Source organism: Periophthalmus magnuspinnatus, chromosome 3 (genome assembly GCF_009829125.3).
Source record: "Periophthalmus magnuspinnatus isolate fPerMag1 chromosome 3, fPerMag1.2.pri, whole genome shotgun sequence".
Taxonomy (NCBI): Eukaryota; Metazoa; Chordata; class Actinopteri; order Gobiiformes; family Gobiidae; genus Periophthalmus; species Periophthalmus magnuspinnatus.
In genome coordinates, this window is record NC_047128.1 from 13,211,507 (window position 1) to 13,232,974 (window position 21,468).

Genomic DNA, 21,468 nt, shown 5'->3' on the forward strand with positions numbered 1-21,468 from the left:
AAGGACACAGTCAAAGCATTCATTTGTGGGAGCTTGAACTGCACCGCCAACCTGAGGGTCAGTGGATCTCAGCGCTCTACCAATAATGTTTTGTTTTGTTTTGGGTTTTTTTTTATGTTGAAAGCGGGATTTGAACGGCCAACCTTCAGATCACTATATGGTATTTTTTTTCTTCATTACTTGTATTATTGCTTCACCTCCAGTCTCTTTCTCTAAAACCTTCAAACCAGGCTAGAAATCTAGGAGTAATAATGGACTCAGACTTGAACTTTAACAGCCACATCAAATCAATAACATCTACAGCTTTTTACCACCTAAAAAAACATTGCAAAAATTATGTCAGGTATACTGTCAAAACCAGACTTAGAGAGACTTGTCCATGCATTTGTCTCCAGTAGGTTACACTACTGTAACGGCCTGCTCACTGGTCACTCCAAACGTGCGTTAATGCAACTGCAGTACATTCAGAACACTGCTGCTCGGGTCCTGACTAGAACCAGGAAGTACGAACACATAAGTCCTGTGCTCAGGTCTCTGCACTGGCTTCCTGTAGCTCAAAGAATAGACTTTAAAGCAGCTCTGCTTGTGTATAAGTCTCTCCATGGCCTAGGTCCAAAGTACATCTCCGACATGTTAGTGCCATATGAACCGTCTCGCACTTTGAGGACCTCAGGGACCGGCCTCCTGCTGGTGCCCAGAGTCAGGACTAAACATGGGGAATCAGTGTTTCAGTTTTATTCAGCAAAAACCTGGAACAGTCTTCCTGAAGATGTGAGACAGGCCTCTACTTTGACAATATTTAAATCCAGGCTCAAAAGAGTTCTGTTTAGCTGTGCATATTATTAAAAGGTTTTTATTCTGCACTCTTCTGTTTTAAAGTTAATTTTATGATGATTATTTGTGATTATTTATGTTTTTATTTGTGTGATTTTAATGTCTTTCTTATTCTGTAAAGCTCTTTGAATTACTTTGTGTACGAATTGTGCTATACAAATAAACTTGCCTTGCCTTGCTTCTACAAAGATCTGACTTGTAAATTGGTTTGGTTCCATCGTCTCCCTGGAGATAGTTAAGTCTCGATATAGGTATAGCTGTAATATGACCATGGAGACAAACAAGTGGCTGCCAGAAAAGTTTTGCAATGCTGCTTAAAATAACACATAGCTACGGAAATTTACTGTTTAAAATTTTAAGCCATGTTGTGTTGAAGCTAAACCAAAAACAGACTGATGTGTTTTGTTTTCGCATTCTGAGGCTTCACTGTTTCACTGAAAGAGGAGAGGAAAGGGCCGTGCGTGTGTGCGCATTTGTGCGTAATTTTCTCCTGACTTTGAGTGAGCATGACATGGGAGAGAGACTTGAGTTGTATTTTAAAAGGAACCAAATATAAGATTTTGATTTTAAATTTCATAAACACGATCTGTGTCCCCAGATATGAAGTAAACCTGTTCAAATTAAATATAGCTTTTACTGTTAACAATTGTAATGCTGATTTAATCGTAATTACAAAAAACATGGTTCTCAAGATGATTATCCAATCAAAAAGCAGAACAAGCCTCAGTTTTGATATCCAGTTGTTTTGAATCTAATAGGACTCTCTAACTTGAATGGTCTCTACCTAAACCCCAGCACGTGCAGTCAATCATGAATCAGTTTTAGTGCAGCCTTTACAGCTCAGTGAGTGAATTCTGGAGGTTCTTTCACATGAGGCCTGTCCATACTGACAATGAGACAAGCTTGTATATGTCTCTCTCTAAAGGTTAAGCCTCTGGACGCACAGGTTCAGTTGTGATTGTAGTACATTTTTAAAACAATACGAGTGCAGGTCACATACTGTTCCTTTAAATGAACCTTAGGATTGCAAGATGAATCGCAATTGAATCAAAATCTCAATTGAAATAGACACAATGAGCAAATCACAAAGGCTGTGATTTTTGAAGTATCATCGTTTCTTCTGCAAACAAAAAATGTAAAAAAAGAAAAAAGGGTCTGCTAAGATCTGTTCAAACATGTTCTGATATGTGATCCTCATCTTCAGGTCAGGTTAAAATGTTAAATGCTCTTTGATGGTTTTAAAATGTGAACTTTGAACAGAGTCAGGTTAACTACAAATCTCAAATTGAATGGTAATCACATTACCAGAAAAATCACACATATTTTTCCCAAACTGCACAGACCCATCCTCCTCTGCTGTGACATCTCCAGTGTGTTTCTGTAGTGTTTTACTGCTCCTGGAAAATCTTTATAGGCTCAGAACAAAACAGCTCACACAATACAGAGAATGTGCACAGAGGCAGGCACAGCTCACAGTACAGAGAATGTGCACAGAGGCAGGTACAGCTCACACAGCACAGAGAATGTGCACAGAGGCAGGTACAGCTCACAGTACAGAGAATGTGCACAGAGGCAGGTACAGCTCACAAAGTGCAGAGAATGTGCTGGTCAGAAAGGGAAGGGAGAAAATGGTAACATAATAGGGGGAAAGAGAGTAGAAGACCGAGAGAGAAAATCAATTGTGTTTAAATTTCCCCCCCAAAAAACAATTTCCTTTCTCCTGTTTCTCTTCTCTATCCACCTCCCTCTCCCTTATCCTTCTTTTCAGCTTCTCCCTCTCTTCACCCCCGCTCCCTCCCCCCTTCTCTCCCTGCTTCCCTCCCTCCTCTTCTTTCGTTTCTTGTGTCTCTTCTCTGATTTAATTACCTCATAAATCACTCTCTGTACTTAGACACAGCTCCTGTCCCCTGTTTGTGTCAGCCACACTTCAGTCTGCCCTCGTCAAAAAAACAAAACAAAACTCCCCATCAAGGTTCAAACATCAGACAATCATTATTTGAAATCTCATTTACATTCTTACTTACTTCTTACTAGTCGATACTGAAACTAGTATCCAAACTAGATACTCATCTGAGCAGGTATTGATACTAAAAAGTCGCATTCACTGGACAGAAATGTTTCCTGAATATCTTTAGAATGATCTTGAGCTGTATCAGAGCAAGTATAAGACACAGAGACTAGTATAAACCCATGGACCACAATGGAACCGACCTGGACCACTGAGGGATTCCACAGATATAAAGTCACATGGGAATATAAAAGAAAGTACTATTGGTTAATGTTGAAAATTACATTCTATTGTCTGAAGTAAGAGTGTTTTTATTATCATTGTGAGTATTAGTGTTGATTTGGACACACCTCCTCATTCATTCAGTCTTTTTTTTTTTACTACTTTCTACATTTTATATACAGAACACATCACATAAATGAAGCAAGATGAATGGAATTAGGTTGCGAAGATAAAATTACTATATTCAGATCCTCAGAGTATCCACCCTTTGCTTTGTGGACAATTTCAAACCCTTGTCCTTCTCTCATTCATAGTTTTGACATCTTCAGTGTAAATAATCATGGAAATGCACAGCTCTTATGGGTTTTTACTAAAGAAATATACTGTGGATATGTTTGAGATTTCAATTCATGTAATGTGGAGAAAATTATCAATAGACCGCACCCCTTTCTCTCTCTTTCTCTATCTCTGTCTACCTTTCTCTGTCTCCCTCTCGCTCTAACTTTCCCTTTCTCTCCCTCTCTCGCTCTCTATCTGTCCCCCTCTTCCCCTCTAATTCTCTTCCTTTCTTCTCTTTTTTCCTCCCTCTTTCTCTCATTCTTTCTCTCTCCCCATTCTCTTCTCCTCCCTCTCTCTCTCCCTCTGTCCCCCTCTTCCCCTCTAATTCTCTTTCATTCTTCGCTTTTTTCCCTCCCTCTTTCTCTCTCCCCTTTCTCTCCTCCTTCTCCCTCTCTCTCCCTCTTTCTGTCCCCCTCTTTCTCTCTCATTATCTTTTCTCTCTCTCCCTGTCTCTGTCCAGAACCTTTTCTCTCCCCCTCTTTCTTTCTCCCATTTCTTTCTCCCTCTCTTCTCTCTCCTCCTTTCTCTTTCTTCTCACTCTCTCCCCTCCTTCTCTCTCTCTCCTCCTCTTTCTCTTCTACTCCCTCTTTGCTCTCTCCTCCTTTCCCCTCTCTCTTCACTCTCTTCTCCCTCTCTCTTCTCTGTCTCATCTCCTCCTCTCTCTCTCTCTTTCCTCCTTTCCTGTCTCTCTTCTCCCTCTCCGTCTCTCTTCTCCCACTCTCTCTTCTCTCTCCTCCTTCTCTCTTTTCTCTCTCTCAGACACAGGATAAACAGTCTTGTCATCTTTAAACAGTTCAGAAGAGCTGCAGAGGTTTTCACACAGTAAGAACTCAATTTAAACTCCCATAATTCCACTTCCTGTGTGAGCTCAGCGTCAGAGTGACCGATCACGGGACAGTTTCAGGGTTGAGTCTCGGGCTAATGGAGCTCTGAGGCTCATCACTCACACAGGACCTGATTGGGCTCAAAATATCCCCGTAAAACTACCCCAGCGGCCTGATTTACAATGCCTTTAGTGGCATTGTTTGGTTTTTAGTTTGAAACTTTGGAGAGTTCACATCAGTGCAAAACTCTGAGGTGATAAGTTACTACAGAAGGCACAGTCACCCTGGGGCTGACTAACACAATTAACGCCACAGTTTGTACATTTTTAGCCAAAACAGACATGCTTGTTTTGTTTTTCTTTGTTTTTGTTCAGTGTCTTCATTGACATGTATCCTTACTCCACAAACATGATTCTTATTTGGCCTCCTGCTTGTTTCCAAGGAAATATTGTTCTTTTGCCTATAATATTCCAGTATGGCATAAAACTTATCATGGAGAATGTTCTGAATTATGGTTTTAACTTTCTGTTTCCATAGAATCACGTGAGTTATCCCATGTTATGTTATGGAAGTAAGAAAGTTCATATGGTGTCTTATTATGTGTAAAAGTTAACCCTGTGTTTTAGACCTCTTCAAACATGTTCTGAAGTGTCCCTGTGTGTCAGGTGCCCTGTCTGTGTGTCAGATACCCTCTCTGTGTGTCAGATGCCCTCTCTGTGTGCCAGATGCCCTCTCTGTGTGCCAGATGCCCTCTCTGTGTGCCAGATGCCCTCTCTGTGTGCCAGATGCCCTCTCTGTGTGCCAGATGCCCTCTCTGTGTGCCAGATGCCCTCTGTGTGTCAGATGCCCTCTCTGTGTGTCAGATGCCCTCTCTGTATCTCCACGGAGCTGAATTTTATAATGGTTTCTAGTGACCCTGTGAGTAAACATTTGTGTGTCTTCCACAGATGAGAGGATGCTGCAGAGGACTGCCGAGGCTCTGAGCCCGACCTGAGCCTCTGTCCCAAAGACTCCATTTCCCATGATGCACCTGGTGTGGTGTCGCGGCCGCCTCAAACTGCTGCTGGCCTCAGTCACCGCTCTGGGCCTGCTTACCTGGCTCTACCTGCTCGCTGGCAACCTCGATGGTATGGACTATTATAATACTGCTACCACTACTACTATTACTATTACATCTAATGCCTGTATTTACTTACCATAACTTTTATACAGCTGTTGCTAAGAGAAATACTAATATGCCTACTAGGGCTGTCAAAAGCATCAAAAATTAGATTGTAATTGAAACTAAAACTATCATCGAAACTAGATACTCATTTGAGCAGGTATAGATCCTGAGGCACGGTCTTTGGCCTCGGGCTTTAAATGGATCAGCCGACGCAAGAACGGCATTGCAAGTAGAATTAAACAGATGTAGCAGTTCATCAACACGTAGACCGCTCGAAATGTCCAAAGTGGTGTCAAAAGAAATGAAAGCATCAGTGAATGTCTGTGCGGTTGACTAATTGTGCATAAGGGCGCACGGTCTAACTGGTGAGCTAGGCAACTTTAGTGTAAACATGACAGGCAGATGATCTGATAGCTGCATACTGCAAAGATCCTCAATGTACACAATGAGACCGTAAGATAGAATGAGGTCAAGTGTGTGTCCTTTTTCATGGGTTGGGCCATATACCCAATGTGTAAGGTTAAAGTAATCAACAACTGTCAAAGTCTTTAACCAAAGGTTTCGCGTCGCCAACAATTAAGAAACTATCACAGTTAAGAACCATTTCCACCACAAAATTTGAGAAGTTTGTCATGAAAACTTTGTTAAATTTTGGTGGACAATAGATAAACACTGAATACCAATTTCGTGCTGTAACTCATAATTGTAGTTCAAAACTGGAGAAAGTGTTTGATCAACACTGACAGCATTTAAAACTGGATTTAAACATGGAGGCAAGCCCTCCACCCTTGCCAGAGGTATAAGGAGAGCTGAGAAAAAAGTATAAGACACATTGACTAGTATACACCCATGGACCACTATGGAACCTACCTGAACCACTGAGGGATCACACAGATAGCCACATGGGAATAGAAAAGAAAGTACTGCCATTTAATGTGAAAAAAAATAAAAAAAATATATATATATGTTTGGTTTTTTTACATTTTTATTAATTTTTTAATTTATAAATTTGAGTTTATTAGTATCACTTCATAAAGACAGCCCCAGAAAACTACTGTAATTATCATAAAATAATAATAATAATGCCTCACAATTACAGGGCCTGTCCAAGCTACTTAAAAATGCTACACTGTGTCATTATTCATTCACTCCACACTCGGTCGTGGTTAACTACTATTATAACCGCAGCTATCCTGGGACAGGCCGATAGAAGTGAGGCTGCCAATCTGCACCAACACACAGCAAATTCACATTCACAACATTGATCATCTGACATACAGGGATACTGGTACTGGTATTGAATATTGGCAAATATTGGCAAATGTGCTGAATAACGTATCGATTCCATGATATTGGAATCAGCCGATATCCTGGTTGGGCCTTTAATTGGATGCAATACAAAGCTGTTCAGCTATTACTTGAAGGATAATTAAGTTACTTAACACAATTGGGCCATATTTGTTATAAGTGAACTATGGTTTTAGAGAAAAAAAAAAAATCACTCTCTCCATCTGTTCATATCTGATATCGGCAGATACTTAAAGCCATAGTCTTGATATCAGTATCAGAAAAAGAAAAAGTTGGAACATCCATACATCCATAGCTACATGTGAATGGATGTATTATAACTGTTACTTCGACTACCACAAGTTCTGTCCGTCTGTGTCTGCTATGCTACTTCACACACGTTAGGCAATTTGGATTTGTTATGGGAAATATGTAGACAAAGGAGGAGACTGAAGAGGCTGGGGGTTCTGCTGCTACAGTGAAGATAAGGCAGAAGAGAGCGTAAATCTATAAGAGGTGATTGTGAATGGCGTGGCATTTAATTCTAATTTCCTTTCTAAGTTTTTATCTTGACAATATTTCCTGATTCCATTCACTGCTTTATCTTTCACCACTGGCACTTAAACACCTCATAAATCTTATAGACAGTGTTGTAATGCCTCACAGATGAGGAGCTGCGTGCTGCCAGACTCCTGCCTACTTTACTATTGGGATATTTTTTTTTTACTTATGGTCTGAATCACTAAAAACATTTTCAGATGATGTTTGAAAGAGGAAGAGTCATATCAGAAACAAGTGTAGAATTACAGAACGTGCTGAACGATTTGGGAAAAGTATCAAATTAGTATTCTGGATTGGATTTTAAACATGTCCAGAAGAAGTGACAAAAAGACTGAAATCTGAACTGACAAACTAATACAAGAATCACATTTCAGAACATGTTTGTACAGATATAAACTACCAGGTTAGCAGCTTTTACACACAGTAAGCCTAATTTTTTTTTTTTTTTGCAGAGGACATGATCGTGCCTAAACAACTGCAGATTTTGTGATTTGTAACTTTTAAAATAGTCATTTGAGTGTAATTGGGAAGGTTAATTGTGTTAACCAAAACATTTAGTCACAGCCGTTGTCATTGTAATGTTTTTTAAATGAACCTGACACTCTCATCAACTAAAACTGAAAAGATTTATTAGACTTAACCTTGACTAAAAAGTTAAAAAGGAATATTATAGCCAAAAGCTTGAAATTAAATAGTAAAAAATGAACAATTAGGGCTGCACAAGTATTCAGGGACACATAAGTCAGACGGGGGGATTTGAACTCAAGAACTTTTCTGCACTTTTCAAATCAACCATTTACCACATTTCAAGACAAGTCTGTCTTAAAGAGGGAGTAGTTTACTTATACTTCTGACTGCTAACACGTAACATATTTAGATCACCATGCTGCCTTTTGTTGTTTTGAAAATGAAAAAATTGGCCAAAAACAATGTTTTATAAGTTTCACTTTCATTGTTGACGTTTTAAGTCTCTTCTCTCCCTTTGCTCTCCTCGCCAAGTCACTCCCCCTTCAGAGCGCTATTACAATGCAATCACCATGCTTTCTTGCTAATGAAACTACTGCACATCGCATCAAGTTTGTGAAGTCGTAGTATATTGTTTTGTATCACGTTTTTGTATATTTATGGAGAAATGTTGTGTAGAAGCATGGGTGATGTACAGTAGGCTGGTGGGCTCAGTTTTGGATAGAATCTTACAGCTAACAGTAAGGAGGGTTCAAATAGCGCCTAGGAGAGATCGCTAGATTACTCAAACATGTGTGGATGACATCTCAAACTTCTTCAGGCATGTTTTGATGAGGGAACGATGTTATAACATGGTAGAAAGCTCCATAAAGTTTTGTTGTTTTTTTTGTTTTTTTGTTTTTTGGCATAATATCCATAATAGTGTGTAGTTTGTATTTTGTCAGTCATATTTTTTTCTGATTCTTGTATATGGTCCCTTGTAGATTTTGATAGCAGTTTTTTAAATTTTCTTTTCTTTTTTTTTTTTCTTTTTTTGACAATAGTAATAGTAATTTTCAACACAAGCATATAGTTACCATGTGGCCTTAGATTGCTTCTCATAGAGCTCTAGACTATTATAAATCTATCCAGCAAAAGTCTAATTTTGCCCTACCTATATATGTTTTATTATCTATACTCGCTCAAATGAGTATCTAGTTTCGATACTAGTTTTCAAGCATTGATATCCATCTGATTTTTGATACTTCTATCAACCCTACAGCCCGATCAAGCCTTGCTCACATCAGTCCAGTGGCACGGCGTGTACGGGAGCATGTTCATGTTTCATTCACTCGTATTGATTTTGTGATTTGAGAATAGCAGGAGTCTTATTGTGTCTGAAGCAGCAGGAGACGTAGCATTGATGTCATTTTGGACCAGATATGATGGAGTTTTTCAAAAGGAAAATCCAAGTCAATCAATATTTTGCTTCATGAAAAATATATAGATATAGATACATGTAACACATAAGCTTCCCTTGTATTACTTATATACAGTGTATTGATCCATTGAGGCAACAGTGGCTCAGTGGTTAAAGCATTCACCCACCAGCCAAGGTTATATTGTTGTTATATTGTTGTTGTGTTGTGTCCTTTGGCAAAACAGTTCACCCACCTTGCCAATGTATGAATGTAAAATGTAAGTGAGTAATGATGGAAGCAGATTTGAACCTCCAACCTTCTGATTATTGAATTGCTTCAGGTTTGTTTGTTTGTATCTTCTAAAATAAAGTCAGATCTGTCAGTAAAACATGATTTGGAGCAAAGTTTAGGAAGACAAAATTGAATATCGGAAATTGAGATCGATACATATATTTTTACTTTTTATTTTTATGTTGTCCAACCTAAATCCATGTGATAATCTTCCCCAGACTTTCTTGTGGCTTTCCTATTATTACATTCCCCAAAAAGTACTATTCAAAGTAAAAAAAAAAAAAAAAACTTACTTCCCTCCCTTCCACTGTGTTTTGTTGTATTTTTGGGGCAGATGTCTGAGCTGTTTTCCTCTGAACTCTACAGAAAAGTGTGGTTGTGATGAGAGGATCAGATTCCTGTCTTCTGGCTCATTCTCCCTGGTCTCACAATAGCAGCGGCCCAAATGCATTATGGGAGCTCTGCACTCGGTATGTGATGAGTTCATTTTCAGTAGAGCTGTGAGGGGAGAGTGCACCGCATGAATGAAGCTCCAGCAATCAACATCTGTGAACACTGTATTTTCTATGATCCAAACTACACAAATATAAAAGTCATGTTTCTGACGGTCAGGTAATCAAACTGTTTCAAATTGTCAGTGATCGGCTTACGTCTTTTTAAAGCTGCAGTTTGGAGCGCAGATCAGACTTTAGAGGGAGACATTTTAAATTTGTTTGTATTGAATCACACTGATTTACAAGTCTGTATTGTGTAAAGAAGTGGACTAAGTGAGTGTGATGTCAGCCATAGCGTTCATCTCCAGGTAAATGAAGCTCATCGAGGCTCGCAGTTATAGGGACAAATTTGCAGCAAACTTTCGACCGTGAGTGTTATAGCAACCTAAGAGTGAATCCGGAGCCAGGCTGTTGAAGGTAACACCTCTTCCCGCCCGCACTAATCGTTTAGCAGGGAACAGGCGCTTAACAACACTGTCAATCAATCCTGTTGTTAACGTTAGCGGGAGTGACCTTGGGAAAAGAAGGCGCCTCATTTGTCTGTTATTAATGTTCTTATCTTCATTTCCGAACGCAATGGCGAAATAAAAACACTAGGATCGTGTAGAGCGAGTTTATACGAACATTTTATGACCAAAATGACGAGACTCACTGCAGCAGTTGCAGAGAGAGGGGCGACAATTTCTCAGTGTAAAGCGATTTGGAGCCAGAGTCGATTGGAGCCGGAAGCGCGCCCATGCTCACCTCCTATTTGGACTGTGACGGCTACCAGGTTAGCTATGTCCATTTATATATACAGTCCATGCGCCTGTCACGATAATAACATTTGAAGTGTGACATTATGCATAATATATACAATAATATTTAAACTGATACATGCCACTGACACAAAAAACATTCTAAATCAAAATATTGTTAAAAAACCATGAGCTGCAATAAATAAACAGTAGAATGAAACACTGATCGTTTGCAAGTTATTTATTCAAACTTTACGGCTTAAATCTTATCATATAGCCACAAAATAACCTAAATTTCTCAGTAGTGCAAAGAATCAGTACACACGATAAATACTGACCCCCAAAAACTGTAGTTCCATGTACTGAAAGATAAGTCAATATAGTGATTATACTGACAGGCCTAGTATTACTTAACTTCAGTAGATTAATATGGGATGTAACTTTTATTGCATTTAAGAGATAAATAAAGACGTGTTCTTTGTCTGACACTTCACACTTCACTGTGATTGGTTAAAACCACCTGTCACTCACACAGAACCTTACAGTTTAACCAACAGGAGGAGTGTGTGTTTTTTTTTACAGACAACTGCATTAAACAGAGAAATAGAGAGTCACAATACGATTATATAGCTGAAATAGAGGATGGTAACTGGGATGAGATTACACAACCCTGGTGTAAAGACACTTGTGTCAAATGGTAAATGGTCAGAATTTTAAATGACGTTTTTCTACCTTCAAGGCACTCAAAGCGCTTTCCACCAAGGAACCATTCACCCATTCACACACAAATTTATACACCAGTGTACACAGACACTGGGCCGAGGTGGCTTTAGTGTCTTGCCCAAGGACACGACGACAGCATTCATCTGTGATTTCAAATGGTCATATAGGCTCTAGAAATGTGTGCTAGTATGTATGCTATTATTATCATGATACTAACATTTCAAGCTCAATTTCAGTACTAAGGAATAGACTCAATACTCTGCAGATTCTGATACCATGATGATGATAAAAACACTTCTTTCTTTAGACAATAGAATGTGATTTTCAACTTTAATGGCAATACTTTCTTTTATATTCCCATGTGGCCTTATATCTGTCTAATCCCTCAGTCATTCTTGTTTTGATACAGCTCAAGATCATTCTAAAGCTATTCAGGAAAGACTAATTTTGTGTCCTGTAGATGGAACTTTTTCCTCAAATGAGTATCTAGTTTCGATACTAATTTTAGCATGGATTAGTATCTGATTTTCAATACTTCTGACAACCCTAATCCTTTGTATCTCACCTGTACTTCCTCTGTATCTCCAGGTGGGCGTGCCCTGCTCCTCCCGCCCTGCCTGAGCCTAAGCCCCGCCCCTCAGCTCCTGGATCGCTCCGTCCTGGAGTCCCGGGTCCGAGAGGTGGAGGAGGAAAACCGTCAGATCCGCCTGCAGCTCAGCCAATCACAGGCCTCTGCTCAGCTGCCCCCAGATGGTGCTCAGCAGTGGGGTGCGTCAGCAGACACGGGGCCAGAGGATGGAGAGAATACTGCAGAGGAGAGGGGCAACAACACAGACTGCCCCAGAGCGCCCCCTGTCAGCAAGTGCGAGGTAACATTTCAGTTTGTGTGCCTTTATTTATACAGGGGAAGCCCAATAAGAGTACCCGTCTCTTTTCATGAGCGCACAACAATATAAATAAAACAAACAAAACAAATAACTGCCCAGATCCATTTAAAAACATTAAAAACTGGACCAGGTGTGAGTAATAATGTTTATTACCACATTATTAAAGGGCCCTTATAGGTGGTTTTCTGATATCTGTTGTTTCCTCATCAAAAACATACCTGTTTTGTTTCATTCAAACATATTTAAGCTCTTCTCTCAAACAGAAAACACTCTGTTCCACCTTCTGATGTCATGTGCTAATACAGGAAGTGCTCCACTGTGTTTTTAAACTCCATACACCTCCACTAAAATCATTTGGATAATTTCAGCCCTGGAATTGCCAGTCTCTTTTAAACAAAAGTAAAAAGAAGCTGTTATCTTCCAATGCATGACATCACAAGGTGGAACAGAGCATTTTGAGCTATGGAGATGTAGACAGACTAATAATAAAGGGTTACTCAAACATGTAAATGAAACAAAACACACCTACATGTGAGCTTTAAGTCATGTTCTAACGCTGTTTCCTCATCAAAAACATACAAGTCAGTTTTGTGTAATATAGGACTTTTAAAGTGCATTTGTGGCTCCAATCCAAGTTTGCATGGCCTTGAAATGTACTCCATACACAAAATAACTGAAAGCTTTTTTCCCCTTTTCAGTTCTAGTGCCGCCAGTTTGTAGAAGTAGACAATCATGAGAGCTTGTATTAAAAGAGCGCGTTCAGTTTGTTCTCAACAGAGGACGGTAGAGAACATAGCCGTGGGAAAAGTAAGGGTGCAGTTTTTTTGTAATAATACTCAAGTAGTAGGTAAACATAGAGTCCCAAGTAATGAACGGAGTAAGAGTAAAAAAAAGTATTTGGAGACAGTACTACTTGAGAGTGCCTGTATGTGGCAATTTACTGTATATTTTGAGGTTAGTGTAACTGGAAGGTTACTGTTAGACTGAACAATATATTACTCATGTACAAAGTTATGATCCAAGAAATGAAAGTAAAAGTTAAAAAGTATTTGAGTAAACTACTACTCAAGTAAGATATTGGAAGAGTAACTGTGCACATTAACATGAGCAGGGTACATCAGATAGTCCAATCATTAGATCTGATTGTTGGTGTGTTTTTGCAGCACAAGAGAAAGAGAATCATCAAAAACACCTGATGACACGTGTCAATGAGGCAGAGGATTTTTAGAGTAACCGTTTTATTTGAAGATACAGTACAATGAATAAAAAACTCTTCCAATATTGGGTTTTTGTCTTTGCCACGTTAGTTTGCCCTTTCTGCATAATTTTACTTGTCAAAACGTGCTCAGAAATCAAGAAAAGAAATCAGATTACTCACACCAGTAAGTGGTTTCTAATACACACCAGAATCTGATTATAATCAAATTTCTGGACATTTAAGATTGTGAGTGATCAGAGGGTCCTCAGTCACATAGAAATGGGATGGTTTAGCTGTTTACGTGTTGCTTTAATAATCTTATTTCTACAAAAATCTCCTAATAGTCAGATTTAGAGTATGTACTTGACCGCAGCCAATGATTACACGGCATAATGCATAATCTGATCTAATCCAGTGTCTGAACATCTGATGTGTGTCTAGGGGAGGACTGATATGGATTTTTTGAGCCAATACTGATATCCCGTATTTGGCCTGCTCCTGAGGCCATAACTGATATTTGCCGATAACGCCCACGAATGTATTTTCAGTTAAAGTAATGATCAGAAATGAATTTTTAACTTTTGTAAAAGTAAAAACAAAATGTATTTATTTGGTATATAAAAGGATTACTTTACATGCAACACTCTTTTATTTTCATTCTGACTCATTAATCTGTTCAAAAAGGACACATAGAATGGGCCAGCGCAAAAAATATCAGCATCGAATAGCAGCAGATCTGTATCATATCAGCCAATACTGATACTGTAACTGATATATCGCCCATCCCTAATGTCAATGCAAGGGCAAAACTTGAAACTGTACTCCTCACATGTTTAGTGTCTTCATTTTCATGTAAATATAACAGTATATTGTGTGTATATGTGTGTGTGTGTGTGCAGCTGATCCATGTGGCGTGTGTGTGCGCCGGTCACAACGCCAGCAGAGACGTGGTCACCCTCGTCAAATCTGTCCTCTTTCACAGGTCAGTACACTCACTCTCTTTATATAACATCATTACACATTACAAATATGTTTATTGTGAGTCAGATCTCATCACAACAGTGACATGTCCAAGAGGTTAAAGGCCCTCTGCCCGATTGTTTCCATGGATTTGAGCAAAATGTGTCTTGCTCCAGTACAGATACATTGTATAAGCAGCTCTTGAGGGCAAAATAAGTCCACTGTGTACTGTCTGTATGTAATTATGAAACATTTTATTGTCCGAAAATCTGAAATTTGTGAAAAGCACTTATAAACTCATCGTGGTGAATAATTAGGATGCTCTGAATGCATAAGGTAAATGAGGAATAACTTTGGACCGCTGCAAACTGTTTAAAATGAACTAGTTCTGTTTTTCACTTTTTTAAGACAAAAATCAGGCACAGCGCCTTTTTATGAACATTATTCAAATGTTGCAGAGACGGGCCAAACTCCTTGCATGTATGTATGGCCCTCCTCCTGTTATTCTGCTGCTGTGGAGGTGTGGTGTGTATGTATAATGCATACAGCCACAGTCCTATCTGCTCATTGTTAGAGCAAAGATTCATGACTCCTCTCCCCTCGGCCTGAATAATAATCACATGTCAACATGGTGAACACAATACCATGGAATACAAGACGTTTTATGTTTACAACTGATTTGGTTTCTGTTGTGCACGTTCTCAAATATGATGATAAATGTATGTGCTGTTGAAACTGAAGAAATAAAATTAATATGATTAAATTATCAACTATTTAAATAATAAATAGTTGATTAATGATCATGATTAAGGTATCTAGCTGGTCTAAACCATAATCTGGATAAAGAAGTGGACAAAGTGAGTGTGACATCACCCACAGCATTCAGCTCCACTCAAAATGAAACTCGTTGAGGCTAGCAGTTATAGGGACAAATTTGAAATTCAATGTAAAGTGAATTGGAGCCAGAGTCGATGGAGCAGGAAGCGTGCCCCTGCTCACTTCCTATTTAGAAAGCAGCGGCTAGCAGGTTAGATATGCCCATTTATATATAGAGTCTATGGTTTAAACCTAAACGGACTCTCTCTGATCTGAACGGTCACTACCTAAACCCCAGCACCTAGAGGTGGTTGGACACAAGCAGCAGATGTGACATGTGAGATAATTCTATAACTGTTACCTAGCAACCGAAATACTAACAAGGGCCAAAACATGTCTAATTCACACAATAGTTTTGATTACACTAATACAAATAAATGACAGCATCTTTATTTAGTTAAATGAAGGTTTAAACCATCCGAAAAAAAGCCTGTCTCTGCATTTTGAATGAATTTATCCATGTTAACGACATAGTTAGAGGGATTCTGTTTTACAACTCAACATTACTTCCTGTATTTTTGTACAAAACTAAGTATAAGAAAAAACCTCAGTTGTGATTGGAGTACCTTTTTAAAACCGTAACAGCACAGTTGGCTTGTCACAATAAGCACTATATCGATTTATCATTCAGTACATGAAAGATGGAACTATATTTGTTTGGGGTCAATATTCATCATGTGTACTTTTTCTTTGCACCACTGGAAAATTTGTTTATTTTTGGCTATATAACAAGATTTGAGCTAAAAGATTGATTTAATAACATTTAAGACTCATTACAGATGCAAACTAATGACTAAATGTTTCATTCTGCTCTTCATTTATTGCAGTGTGTGTTTTTTACACTATTGTAGATCTAGAATAGTTCTGTGGTTTAAATTGTGTTCTGTTTATTGTGTCAGTGGCAAAAATCAGTTTCAATATTATCGTTTATTGTCTATATTTACTTCAGCAATATGTTGAACTTCAAAATGTGTTATCATGACAGGCCTAGAGCACAGGCTGCATATAATTCTCTGACACAGACCTTAAATATCTCACACATGTTCTCTGCCATGTTCTTCAGGAGGAACCCTCTGCACTTTCACTTCATCACAGACTCGGTGGCTCATCAGATCCTCAGTGCTCTGTTCCAGTCCTGGATGGTTCCCTCGGTGCAGGTCAGCTTCTACGACGCAGAGACGCTCAAGGTGAGACTGCAGCTACAGCATCAAGCTAGCGTGTGGCACAGGGGTAGGGCAGGCCTCACAGCTATATGGTTTATGGCTCTGTTCCCAAACTGTAGAGCAGGAGTGTTCAAACTTTTCTCATTAAGGGCCACGAATAAAAACACAGACAAAGCTGAGGGCCGATTGAGGGCCATAGACTGGACGAACTTATACTGAACCACTAGACCTTTATTCATCCTTACATCCTCAATGGGACACATTAAATATTTGAGATTGGCTTGTTAAAGTAGACTTTCAGAAATGTACAGTAAAAAGTACTGTTTAAGGTAATATGGGTCAAGTCTCTTAGAAGCTTGAGGGCCAAGAAAAATTGGTCTGAGGGCCGAATTTTGCTCCCGGGCCACAGTTTGGGCATGCCTGCTGTAGAGTGTTTGTGGAGTTTTCATGTTTTCTCTGTGTCTCATGGTCAGTCTAACACATATAGATCAGTTTACTGTTTACTTTCCTTCTTAACAAAGCGGACCAAACCAATGAAAGATAAACAAGTAAGAGGGACATTGCCAGGTTGTTTCTTGCTCCGTGCAGTTGAATGCCTCTCCAAATATCATGGGAGTGCTCTGTTTATATGCAGCAGTGCAGTTGGAGTTGTCCATATGTAAAACATGTTCATGTTCATGAAAGATTAGAAATGAGAATCTTATATTTACATATACATATTTACAGCTAGGGTAACCTTGTAGCTTAGACCTCTACAAATATAAAATAAATATGTGAAATATATGGGATGTATTGTATGTCTTCTCTGGTTATAGTTCTTGAATAGTTTTTTTCAAAATCGCTCTGGCCTGACCTCTAAGTACAGCTTATGTAAAAATATATTTTTTTTTTGTAGATAAAGTATTTACTACACTGCAAGATTTTCATGAAAACATTTGATTGTTAAATGTTTTATGTAAGTGTTCCGTATGTCCTTAGTGAAGTTGTACTTGGAGCATCCATAGATCATGCCTCTGGGTACAGATTTATGAATGGAATTATTACAGAAAATAAAATTAAGAATTACTGGCCTTCAAATAGTATATACTGCACAGATGTAATTGATAATAATGCACGAAACATGTCTTAAAGGAGCTGGACCTGATTTTTACTGTCTTAAATAACGTGTAAAACACATTTGGTTCATTTTAAACTTTTTGCAGTGGTCTAAAAGTTATTCTTCACTTACTTTATGCATTCAGAGCATCCTAATTATTCACCATGATGAGTTTATAAGAGCTTTTCACAACTTTCAGAGACCAGAAGAAAGTGTGGCGTCACTGAGTGTGTTTACATGTGTATGAGTATCACAGTTATTATCAGGTTTTTTTAGTATCCTGGTTTTGTAAGTATCCATGTAAACACAGTATCCTGGATAAGCCTCCCACTGGGATATTCTGATAGTACCCAGGGTACTGTGGCATGTAGACACTTGCCGCAGCAACTTGCCCAAAACCACTCATACCTACCAGATTTTATTTTTTTTTAAATAACATTTTATACTTACTAACAAAATACAACTAACTCAATAAAATAGAACTAACAAAATACAACTAACTCAATACAACCACCTTTTAACACCTTCATTTTAAAATATTTCTTGTTCTTTTGTTATTAGACACGGGCAAGGTTAGCAAGGTTGCCAAAATGTTTAGCTTCTGATTGCGCATGTAAATGAGTTTCCTTGTTTCTCTGAGTGCATGTAAAGGCCATGTCCAGATTACTGTCATAACCGCAATAAGCGCATAACCGCAGACTTGTGCAGATATAAACGTACTCACTGTGATGCAAATAACTCACATGCTTCCAGATTATTGGACATTAAAACGCTTTATAATTAGATGCAGACAACACACAGCAGACTTATTTCGACCTGCTTGTACCGTATATCTGCACTGGGACATTTTGCTGACACATTTAGCTCAAATACAGAGGAAAAAATGTGGTACAGGACCTTTTAAATGTATTTTATTCTTGAACAGAGGGACCTGAGGCTAGTCCAGATATAGCCCTGTGCTTCAGACATAACTCATTGTAATGGTTGAGTTGTGTTTATTATTGAGCCCACATGCATTAAATGAAGCGACCACATCATTACACTGGTTCATTTGGTTGGAGCAGTGCAGATAAACGCTGCACGTAAACACAGGGGAGTGTACAGGTTTATGAGGCATAGCTCAAACTGGATACTTCATTTTACACTGCACAAACTAATGTCTGCATCGCCTGCTAATTCCACACTGATAACTCTGTCTGATCCCCACTCCCTCTGTCATGCCTCGAGCCAGAACCAAACATAATCGTCCAGTCAAATTTGTTTATTTCAGTGACACATGTGAAGGAGCTCATTGGGCATCTAACATTTTGAACAAAATCTAATTTGTCTTATTGGTTCTGAAGAAATCCAACATGTTTTTTGGTCCCCCCTAATATATATATAGATTTTTTTTTTCCTCATAAGCAGCCATATTTGTTTTGATATTGTCGTAATGGCAGGTGCGGACCAAGGAGTGCAGACTCGGGGCAAGTTCACAGTGTTTATTCACAATTTGTGCAGAAATATGAGTCAATAGTTCATTAATCACACACAGAGAGCAGGGAGCGGGAGGCAGACCAGACGGGCGTAGTGCAGAGCGGGGACGGGAAAGCAAGGACATGATCGGGTCGAGACCAGGGCAAGCCGAGCAGGAGTAGTCCAGAGAGCGGGGGCCAGGGCAGGAGACGGGAAGCAAGCTGGAGTCCAAGACAAGACAGGAGGCGAAGGCAAAGGGTGGACTGTACCGGAGCAGGGGTGCGGAGTCAGGAGCAGGAAGAGCGGGAGAGCAGGAATCTGGAGAGTAGCAAAAATTCCAATTAGCATTGAAAAGGTCAAAATGACAGAATGCAAAAAATGAAGCAAGAATAGTCACGTTGACACGCGGACGGTCTGGCACCGAGTGTCTGAAGCTCATCCATCTTAAGCTCCGCAACAGGTGGAGGCGATTGCGCTGATGTGCTCCAGGTGCGCGCGGGAGGAGCCAGCAACTCCGCCCTGCTCCGGACTCAGGCAGGTGCGGGAGGGGGAGAGCACACAGGGAGACAACAAGAGAGGCAGATAATGCGTGCCTCATGACAGATATGAACGGTCCATACATGTCCCTGACTGACTGCCAATCACACCCATCTGAACTCGGAGATTCACTGGTAATCAGACTCACAAGTATTGGAGAAGTGTGTATTCTGGATCCCACGCAAATGTAAAAAAATGAGTGTTTTGTAGTTTTATTTAAAAGACTTCCAATTAAAACAGTTGCCTCTGTAGAAAAATAAATGTCCTTGTGAGTCAGATGCCCTTCCTGCGTCTCTATGGGATTTAGACTTCGCCAAACAGTTTTGTTTTTTTTTACATTTTGGTTGTTTTTATTCCGTTGAAAACCATGTGTCCTGACTGTGAGTGAGCTTGCATCTCCACAAACCTGACTTACTTTTTTTTCAGGCCTCCTCCTGCTTGTTTCTATGGAAGTGTTGTTCCTTTGGCTATAATCTACCACAGTATAAAAGTTATTTATCTCCATGGAGAATGTTCCAAAGTCTGGTTTTAACTTTCTGTTTCCACTGAATCATGCAGGTGACCTCCAGAAAGTCACACAGTGTCACTTAAATTCTCCTGGAGTTGTTCACATTGTGAATTCTGAACTGAATCCTACTTTTTAAATAAATATTGCAAATCTCATCGTGAACACAATAGTTGTCAGAAAAATGTTAATACGAGTCGTGCAGCCCTAGTTTCGACATCTGCATACATGTTATGAAATGCATGGGATTTTTCTATTCGTTTTGTAGTTCAAATAATGCGCCTGCATGTGTTTAAAATGTGAACTGAAATAGATTTTGAAAAATACATATTGCAAACCGATCACAATATTTGAAATGGGAAATTGGATTTTTTTCCTTCCAAAATGAGTCATAACAACTTTTTCCATCTCCCAGTTTCTACAATACACTCATTATTCAGTTCAGCAACTCACTGGACTTTTTCACCCAAAACAATCTTCCTCCTCTTCTTCTTCTTCCTCTCCACCTCTTCCTCCTTTTCTTCCTCCTCCCGTCCCCTCCTCTTCTCTTCTCTCCTCTCCTTTCTCGTCCTCCTCCTCTTCTCTTGCTCTCTTCTCTCCTCTTCCTCACCTCTTCCTCTCCTCATTCTCTCCTCACCCCCCCCCCCCCCCCTTCTTCCTCTCCTCCTCCTTCTCCTCTTCCTCCTCATCTGCTGTGCACAGAGGACTAAATAAGCAGAGGTTATACACTGTATATGTAAATGTTCTGGTCTGGTTTCACTCTGTGGGGCTGAATCTGTCGTGCATGTGGTTTAAAATGACATGAATTTTCTAGTTTTGGTCGCCACAGCTGCCCTGGGACTGACAGAGGTGAAAGTGGCTACCAGTCTGTGCCAGTGTCCTCTCTAACCACTCTGTCACTTAGTAGTTTTAATAGTAGTTGTTGCTCTTGTAGTGATTGCAGTAGTAGTCAGGGATACACAAATACGATACTGGTATTGACCTCATGCTGTTTGTGTTTAAAGGAAATACATTATCTGTTCAATCTTTGCCCAGGTATCGCCAATTGCTTAAAACTATAGTAACGACATCGGTATCGGAACTGAAAAATCTGGATCGGAGCATCTCTAGTAGTAGTTGTAGTAGTAATTTCAAACAAATTATTTGAATAAGACAAATAGTAATAGAAGTAGTGGTTGTTGTTTTTGTAGTAGTTCTAGTGGCTGTAGATGCAGTCGTAGTAGCTGTTGTTGTGCAGTAGTAGTTGTTGCAGTAGTTATAGCTGTAATAGCAGTAGTGGTAGGAGGAGGAGTTGTGGTAGTTGTAGTACTAGCAGTTGTTGCTGTCTTATTAGTATGAGTAGTAGCAGTTTTTGTAGTTGGTGTAGTAGTAGTAGTTGTGTTTTTGTTCATTTTCAATTCAATTCATTTTATTTTTGTAACGCCCAAAATCACAACAGTTG

The 21,468-nt window shown here is 39.3% G+C and overlaps 1 protein-coding gene across 2 annotated transcripts in view; it reads left to right on the forward strand.

The window, feature by feature from the left end:
* Positions 1–21,468, forward strand: part of large2 (LARGE xylosyl- and glucuronyltransferase 2) — a 131,927-nt gene that overhangs the window by 78,090 nt on the left and 32,369 nt on the right. For both annotated transcript variants that reach the window (XM_055232108.1, XM_033986439.2), the window contains 4 exons: positions 5,175–5,354; positions 11,939–12,219; positions 14,335–14,417; positions 16,335–16,458. In XM_055232108.1, coding sequence (XP_055088083.1) covers positions 5,249–5,354; positions 11,939–12,219; positions 14,335–14,417; positions 16,335–16,458 — 594 coding nt within the window. In that variant the 5' untranslated portion in view covers positions 5,175–5,248. The remainder of the gene's footprint in view (positions 1–5,174; positions 5,355–11,938; positions 12,220–14,334; positions 14,418–16,334; positions 16,459–21,468) is intronic.